Genomic DNA, 9,496 nt, shown 5'->3' with positions numbered 1-9,496 from the left:
AAAAGAACGAAGAGCGGAAGCTCTGAAGGTAATCATAGAAATGCAAGATAGGAAAAAAAGATAGAAGAAGGATGAACAGAAAACGCGGAGGTTGATTTTTTGTTAATGTTTGTAACTAATTGTATATTAATTGAAGTTTCTAGACAGAAGTTATGACATTTTATGAAACGTATCAGAATGTAGTTTGGTAACTGAATCATAATTTATAGCATTACGTAAAACGTTTAGACCCTCTGATATAGGTTTGAACTGCTCTAAATATTGCAACATCGGCTCCTAAGGAAAGCGAATTATTTCCTCGTAGACTTCTCCGCATAGAAAAAGGGGAATCAATTATGTTTTTTTTTTCATATAAATCGAAAGACGTGCTGCAGTAGGTGCGGAGTCTTGTATGAAATATTTGCAGTTTGCGATCTCCTGAAAAGGAAATAGCAGGGACTGTTGCATTCTCGCATACCAGAGGTCTACCGTGGTTCCCCGGATGAACGTTCGTCTCGGGATTTTGACGAACATCTGATGGATGAGAATGGGACTGTTGGTACGTCTCTATTTAACAGACGTTTAAAGGATGTTAGCGTGTCTGCGTTTTGAATGTTATCAGGGAGTGCGTTATAATTCCTAATATAATAGCAGCTTCGTGGCGCATTTGTTCTAGCTCCTGTTTTTCAAATTGTGTACAGTTGTCAAATAAAATATCACCACTCTCTAAAACTGGTCGTATGAATGATGTGTATATGATCTCGATATTTATTCTTTTCCATGTTTTCCATTTTATATGTTCTATGTGGGTAGACCAGCGAAGATCATGTGAAAGAATGATGCCTAGATGTTTGTGGTGACGCACTTTATTTATATGTTAGTCTTGCATTTTGATTGGAGGATGAAAATTGTCTCGCTGATTTAGACGGATTAAATTTCACAAGCCATTTATCTTCTCATGAACTAATTCCTTGGAGGTCTGAATTTAAGATACAAGATGCAATTACTGGATCTTCTACCACAATCAATAAGTTGGTATCGTCAGCAAAGAGTCTAATATTAGCTTAGATGTCTAAAACTATATCGTTGATATATATGAGACAGAGAAGAGGGCCGGGGATAGACCATTGTGGGACACCAGCGGTTATAACATTATCAGTAGATTTACAGCCATGAAGAAAAACTCTTTGCTTTTTGTTCTAAAAGAAAGTCGAGAACCAAGATAACATGCGCCAAGAAATGCCTATAGACTGTAATTTAAAAAGAAGCCCTTTGTGCCAAACACGATCAAATGCAATACTCATATCACAGAAGACAGCTCTTACACAGCTCTTACTTCTTTGCCAGAATAATATATAATCATAAAAAAGGCGTATGGCCCTGTAAATGTGTAATGTCAAAATGCGAATATTGGATGAGCACAATTTAACAGTTATATAAACCGTACAAAATGTACATTGTTCTTGATATACACAAAACGAAAATAATGTAAGATTTTATTGTTTGGCCAACCAATACCTTGTTCTCTTTTGTTGAAAATTTCCTTTGAACCAGACTACCAGGAACAATTAGATAGTGGATTATTCTTGATAAATCTTAAAGAAGATGTTTAAGGATGCATGTAGACACAGTTTGGTTTCAAAAATATATAGCCCAGAAGTATTGAAATTTGCACGCCTTTGTCTATAAATGTGCAATCAGTTGACAAATTTTATCGAAATTTCACTTGTACATTTTTATCATTCAGTGTTTACGTCGCATCGACACAAGTATGGGTCATATAACGACTTTCCAGCTTTTAATGGAAGGTACTCATACGGGCATTATTTTAGGCACTGGCAGACACGTGGGTAGATGGCCTCTTCTCGAATGAAAGAATCCTATTTCCCAAGCACGGTTGCGAACCCACTGAGGTAAGTGGCCAGTGATCTTTGAAATTAGTGACCACGACCATTCGGCCAACGAGGCCTTTTTCCAGTTCACATGGATTTATTTAGAATTGATTGTGCCGCGTAAAATGATAATTATTTTTGATGATCAATATTGACCAATTCCTAACCTACAGGTATTTACAAACTTTCTATTTACCTTTATAGACTGATAATGTGTATTGATATAATAATGGAACACGTCCCTTTACTATCTTAATAAATTTGACATTGCAATTTTAGGGCAAAATTTCAGGGGCATATTAGTCTTGAAACAGCTGAACGGTATTGATAGATCAGTCCATTTTACGTTATAGAGATTCCATGCTCGACACAAATTAGAAAGCTTGTAGAATACTGAACCCAAGTATGTTATCAGTACAATTAAGCGATTCTGTGAGAATTGGCAAAATAGTTCGAGACAATGAACAATCTGATTATAAATATAGTTCCTCTAAATAAATACTGATTTATTGCAACAGATTATAGTCGTATGAATACATGTTTGAGGATATTATATCATGATTGTATAAAACTAGTTCTGACATGCCAATCTCTGCAAATGATTGTTTCTGAACAATTACTGTAAGAAGAGCGAGTCTAGTTTTAAGATATGGTACACAATTAGTCACGATATCATTACTAAAAGCAAACTATTTCATGTCAAACATTGAACAAAATATAACAGAAATAACCATATTTGAGCCACGCCCTGACAAAACCAATATAGTGCAGTTGCGACCAGCATGGATCCAGACCAGCCTGCGCATCTGCGCCGTCTGGTCAGGATCCATGCTGTTCGCTAACGGTTTCTCTAATTGCAATAGGCTTTGAAAGCGAACAGCATGGATCCTGACCAGACTGCGCGGATGCCGCAAATGCATTATGTTGGTTTTCTCATAGCACGGCTCACTTTTTTTGTTTTAAATGTAGGATCTCAACCCTTTTTTCACCTGTAAACTGCAGATTTTACATTTTCATGCGTGGCTTACAACAGTCATGAAAATAATGCATCAGGTGTCCAGTCGGTGAAAGATATTTGGATCTTACAACGAAAACAGCACAGCAAATATTCTCTTTTATATTCAGTGTGCGGAATTAATAAGATTCTGACCTCTTAGTAATGTAATATATCTACATTTGTATTACCAAAACTACATGAACACTGCAACAAGCAGATGTATATCGTTTGACTCTAGTGAAAATAATAATTGAGGGACACGCTTTCAGATCTCTGAAAAGTCTTTTGAAATTTAGAAAGTGCTATTGTAAATAAAAAGTGAGTGTTACTGTAATTATGAAGTGATTCAATGATTTCTATTTTGTATTTTTGTCATAAAATCCTTACGTAAGTCTGTGAAATATGTACATGTAGAACAGTTCTCAGATGAGTTGTCAGGGTAATTTTTGCATTCTGATAAAAATGTATCAGAAGATCCGCTTGAAGCATAGAACACAACCAATCAAAACACTAGCAAACCCTGGTCCTGTGATATGCAGACTCCATTATCCTGGATCCCTCTATAGTTATGTCCATTTTCGTTCGTTAAGGGCTTATCCATAATTTTAACTGGGGACCAAACGCCGCTTTTCATGGAATTGCACTCCAGTATATAACATTTTGTAGTCAAAATAATTTGGCGATAACTGTCGCGAGCACTTCAGAATTTTTTGAAAAGTATTCGAACACAACCAAAACTATAGTACAGAAATATGATTGAAAAGATGCTTGGATTTTAAAATAACTCTACTCGTGAGTTAGAAAGATTCGACGGTAAAAAGTTTTTTATACACGAAACTTTGTTGGAAAATTCGTCCATATGGACTACGCAGATATTGCGTGACTTTCATTTAGGGTCAGCAAGAAGTTGTATCAGTCATAAGGTGTAGATTACTCGAGAATAAAACTCAATACTTATTAATAATTTGTGTAATTATGTACAACAGAGACTTATGGTATGAAAATAACTATCATATTAGTTTTTTCCATACTGAATACGGCGAAAATTGCTCATTAATTTATAACCTTAGGCTTGGGAATTCTATTTTTGAATGATTTACAGAACTAACACTTTATAATACAGCTAAGTTATATCGAATTATTGAGATATTAACTACTATTTCATTCAGACAGAAAAAAAATGTTTTAAGTTTTTAAGTCAGACGAGTGCTATTTAGGACCACTCCGAAATTACAACATTCCCGCTGAAAAATACTTTTCTTAAAATACCTAATTTAGACATTCTTTGTCATATGACCGCTCCAGCCAAGAGTGAGTATATCTGCAAACTACAACCTTATGTCTCAACTGCTTCTGCGAATGTCATGGTCAAAAAACTTTTCCATTTTACATTTACAGTGTAAATTCTTCACGATGTAAGACCGAGAATACCAAATATGTTAATTAAATAAATAAGTGAAATTCAATATCAATATTAAAAATTATATTTAAATGTATATACGTACACCATTAGCTATGTGCGCATGTCAGCAGTTTACAAACGCGGCGTTCATGTATATAGTTCTGCACTTTTATCCGAATACTTGAAAGAACTTTCCTAAATGATTATGATATTATTACCGAAAGAACTCGCGACATCTGTGGCAAAAAATGGCTTGAACGCGGTTTCCTCGCAGGACAGACAGGCCTAAATAAATCATAACACATTTACTTATTTGAACTTGTGTTTACAGTACAGTGATAGCAACGAAAACAGTTTGCAACATTTTCGTTTTTGTCGTGTCGAGCCACCTGTGGAGTTTCCACTTTTTCTATTTTGAAATAACCATAATATGTAGTGAGCAAGTAAAGGTCAGGCATACGTCGCTTTTCAGTTCGTAATTAAATACTCAAAAGTCTTATTGCGCCTTTGATGCAATGCGATTAATCAATCACCCTTTAATTCTACTTATTGTGGAAATTCGCATCAATATGTCATACGTAATGTGTCGGCAATGTTGAAAGAATTAAAAGTTATTACCAATTAATTAGTTAATCATTTATGACAATATGATTCTCAAAGGATATTTTATCGATGCCTATGGGTATACGTGTTGGCGGTAGAAAGTTTTATTTCTCTGAGGCCTGGATTCAGGTGTTCGTAACTGGAAATATTTGCCGATTTGAATGTGTATATTGGAAATCACATTGTTAGATTTGTCTGCTTGTAGCATTACAAGAGTAACAGTAAGGCCCTGAAATATTGCATTATTTACAAAAAGAAATACATCGTTTTGATTTTAAACAATGTTTATGTTATTACGTACATTTAGCAACAGTAACGTGGATCATTTGTAATTGTTTCTAAAACATTAGAATCAAATTATATTGCAACTGCCGTGAAACTCAATATCTACATGCCCCTCGTCAGCGCATGCAGGGAAATAATTTTTGTTGAATAATAATTGTTGGACGCTTTACATCGATTACAATGCAAAGACATTTTCATTTCGCCAGTTTGTAATGTTAGGTGTACAAACAAAATTAATCCAATGTCTCCATAGATCTGGCAATTCGAGTCAATAATTTGTTATAACATAGAAACATTTTCCTTTTGATATTTAAAGTAAAACTGTTTACAAATTCTGGTCGGAAATAAATAATTGACTTCCGTAACGGAGTTGTTAAGGTCGCGGATTTGAATTACTTGCTCCTCACCGTACTGCGTTCGAAACCTCACATTGTATGCATATTTCGTCATATGATCAAGCTGACATAGGGAAGGTCGGATTTACTACCCAGGCGCCCGCCCATGCCTGAAATATTCTTTGGAAGGGCACCGGGGTCTTCTTCATCATCAGAACCACCTTGGTGGCCTAATATGGTCGAGCGCCCGCTCCGAATGCGGAAGGTCAGGGGTTCGTTTCCTGGCCATGACATACAAAAACGTGAAAAATGGTATTAATAGATTCCTCTTTCAAAGCTCAGTCTTAAGAGGATAGTTCTAGAACTGTTCAGTATGTTCATATAATGTGACTTGGTGGGTTATCTTGTCAAGTGTCTATGGCACGATATTTGAATTAGGTAACACTCTTAAGTTGGGCATTGTGCTCACTGCTTCAAATAGACATCATTATTTATATGACTGAAAAGAACTGTTAAAAAGATCCTAACCGCAACACACACACGAACGCATGCATGCGCACTCCTTCACCATAAAAAGCTGAACAAATCGCCATATTATATAATTGTGAGGGTGTAAACCCAACAAAACAGATTAGTTTTTAAACAGGTGTACCTACAATTATCATTAAAGAGATGATATTCAATATCACAGAAATGGAACAGTGCAAGAATGGCAATAATATAACTACATTATATCAGACTTCAGCAAAATACTCCCACCCCGCCACACCTGAAAATATTAACAGTAATGATGACGTTTTTCTATCTAAACGTTCAAACCTATAGCAAATTGAACTTGATTTTAGTTTCCTTATGGGGCCTCAATATAATAAAGTTTCTCCAAAGGTCAGTAGACGCGATATTATATTCTAGATTATGGAGCTGAGCACACGATTCTGTGCTACGTTGTTGTTGAAGGATATGTATTTTCATATGGTAACTAATCTTATATTTGATTTGGTTTAAGTGATTTTTTTCTAAAATCATAAATCTATTTGCGTACAAATTAATATTTGAGTATATATTAATATTAATATTTTTATTAATATAACTGTTTTAAAAAAGTTCACAATCAAATAAATTTGTTTATCTATCAACGTTTTACACCAACTATAGATATTGCACACGCGATGTATTCAAATACTAGCAAGTAAAAATTAATAACATTGATACATTATTAAGCTTTACACAATATAAATGTTTTCATTATTCTGTAAAATGATATTTCTAATTGTCAGGGTAAGGTGATACCGTATGGACTGCTGGCATTATGGTATATGTCACAAATGACGATAGCTCAACTCCGTCCAGCATCGAGATATCATATCAGGTCAAACCTTGACTGGCCTGCATTAGAAAACAACGGTAATTTCTTTATACCAATTTCCGAACGTTTCAAGTCCGTCAGGCACGCGCAAGAGAATGGTTTATTAAGAGGCTTAAAAAAAGTTCGAGAACGAATGCTGAGTGAAAGGAGTGACGTCCTTCCTTGGTCGTGTAACTGTAAACATTTTTGGAGAGATTTGGGCAATGGGTTTAATCCGAGATTCATCCGAGACGGTGCGTGTAGCAGGAAAACATGCTGGTTTGGACATTTTGAGTGTGTTCCACAGAAATATGAAATTAACGTACTGGGACGATTAGATATTTTGGAAGACCAACAGGACTATTCCGCACAACTTTCAGATGATTATGCTTTTGTTACACTTAATGTCACAGTTAACTGCATGTGTATGAGAGCTTCAAGCAATGGGTGAAAGACTGTTTATTATAGTTAATTTTGCAAATAAATATTGTAAACAATTATAAAACTAAAGTTATGTGTGCAAATATATACGGAAGCCAACTGTAACATTCAGGCTATATGTCAAAACCAATAATAACATTAAGACTATAACTGCAAATATTGTAGCCGCGATGAACTATCAATAAATAATTGACTGTTGTATGGGCAGGTATTGGAATTAAAAAGGAATGCCTTCATATTATTCTTTCTTTTCTCAAGGAAAACAATAATTTCGAAAAGGTGTAACATATACATTCTAAGCTTTTATTCATGAAAAGGCTTGACTCATTTTGTGTTCAACTATATTAAGGAGGTAGTATACCTTAATATTTGTATGTGCACATTTCCAACCAGAAGCTAACGTGAGGATTTCCGGCAGAAATGTATTTGTATATTCGTTTTTCTGAAACAAATACATTAAATTATCTCTGATCCGATGCTTAATGGTGTAATAATGCTGAAATAATGAATAAATTACCGAAGAAACGCTACAAAATATTGTTGCCATAAAATGACGTCATGACGTTACGGGTCAGTTACCGCACAAAATTAATAGCTTTTTTCTTGAAAGTACGTAATTCTTAGCACTATTTTTTTTTTATTTTGAGTTTTTTCTAAACAGCCGTTATTTGTGAAATGTTATGAATCTTTCGCTTTGAATAATGAACAATTTTTTGCGGCTTTTACTTACTTTTGAAATGTTAGGATCCGGAGGAATGTATGAAAATGGATGATGATGACTGATGTTATTGAGAATAAAATTGGGTTCAGGTTACTTATTACGGCCATTTTCAAATAAAAATTCGGCAGTTTGATATGTAATATTTTCCGTTTCTATTGATAATTTGGTACTTGTATACTACAACTATACTCTAAAATAATTCATATTTCAGTAGAAAATAGCGATCTCTTTAATTGAATTAATGTTACCATGGAAACGAACCCCGTGACCTTTATATCCAAAATGTAAATTTCAAAGGCGTTGACACTGATCTATTTAAGGAAAACAGTTTCAGCTTTTTATTTGTATTTTAACACTATCCATGAGAATAAAATTAAGATTAATAGGTTACCAAGTGTTGATATTTTGCTAATGATATTAGCCTTATTATCATAAAGAGAATGACATTGAAGCCGTTGAAAAACTACGTTGTCATACATCGATGTTTTAAAAAATCAGGGAAAATGCGTTACCATGGCAACATATACATTTTAAGCTTAAATTAGAAAGCTAACGCGCATAATAATAAAATTATTAACTACGCAAACTTCTTCAGATAACAGTAAAACAAAGTGTTAAATATCCGTATTTTCCTTTTTCGTTCGATATAAAACACCTATGGAGGGTTAAATGCTGGATAAAAATTGTATTTGAAGGGATAAAGGAAATTGAAAATGTAGCAGCATTAAATTACACGAAATTACACCAAATACAAATAAATGCTACGGTTTATTTAATTTGAATCTACCCTAGTGACTAGGTATAGTACCTCCTTAATTCAATTTAGATAGCGTTATTGCCTCGGAAACCAAGTCCAGTTTTCAAATATAAATATTTAGAAATTGTGCAAGGGCTGTCTGCATTTCTTTTACATTTTCCACTTTGGTTTCAGAAATCCACTAAGAATGTACATTTATTAGATCTGAGGAATCTCTTTAGTTGGATTTAAAACATATGCATGAAATATTTCATGGATAGACACACCGAGTCTCCGTTCTCCACCGTTAAAGGGTAAGAGTCCACCGTGGGCTAAAATTTGTAGCAAATTGTTGCAATTATAACGATAGCTCAGAGGAACGATTTGCACACGTTCTATTATTATAATTTGTTACTTTTGACCTATTTACGTTTAACTCCTTTTGATAAGTAGTTTACACTTTTTTTTACAGATACTACATATTTATTGTGACAAACCTGTTTATCCTAATTTGTTACTTTTTTGTTATTTGAAGAAGTAAATTTTCTTTAAACGATTAGAAATCATGTTGAATGATCACTATTCTAGCTTCATGTGCAGGTGTGAGGGGCACAACTGCAGATGTCTCTACATTGTTTTTTTGTACTTGGAACATGCGTAAATGTTGTGGTCTACTCACTGGCGCCAGATCAGAAAGAAAATGCCTCTGTACACCTAGGTATTCTATAAGAACCATGGTCATGAAGGGGAAAATATACTA

At 34.3% G+C, this 9,496-nt stretch overlaps 1 protein-coding gene across 1 annotated transcript; it reads left to right on the top strand.

The window, feature by feature from the left end:
• The first annotated feature begins 6,394 nt into the window (after nucleotides 1–6,394).
• Nucleotides 6,395–9,287, top strand: LOC123528139 (uncharacterized). Its single transcript, XM_045307883.2, has 2 exons — nucleotides 6,395–6,468; nucleotides 6,771–9,287. The coding sequence occupies exons 1-2, from the start codon at nucleotides 6,409–6,411 to the stop codon at nucleotides 7,287–7,289; spliced, it is 579 nt and encodes a 192-aa protein (XP_045163818.1). The 5' UTR covers nucleotides 6,395–6,408; the 3' UTR covers nucleotides 7,290–9,287.
• Nucleotides 9,288–9,496: the final 209 nt, after the last annotated feature.

The sequence above is a fragment of the Mercenaria mercenaria genome, chromosome 14 (genome assembly GCF_021730395.1).
Source record: "Mercenaria mercenaria strain notata chromosome 14, MADL_Memer_1, whole genome shotgun sequence".
In the NCBI taxonomy this organism is placed as follows: Eukaryota; Metazoa; Mollusca; class Bivalvia; order Venerida; family Veneridae; genus Mercenaria; species Mercenaria mercenaria.
The sequence above is the reverse complement of the archived record's forward strand: the minus strand, read 5'-3'. Positions and strand labels throughout refer to the sequence as shown.

What these genes read in the sequence shown, in the direction of transcription:
- LOC123528139 (XM_045307883.2), top strand. Translation starts at nt 6,409, where the DNA reads ATGGAGCTGAGCACACGATTCTGTGCTACGTTGTTGTTGAAGGATATG. An exon ending in AGGATATGTATTTTCATATG is followed by an intron (nt 6,469 to 6,770) that starts GTAACTAATCTT and finishes TCTAATTGTCAG; the next exon opens with GGTAAGGTGATACCGTATGG.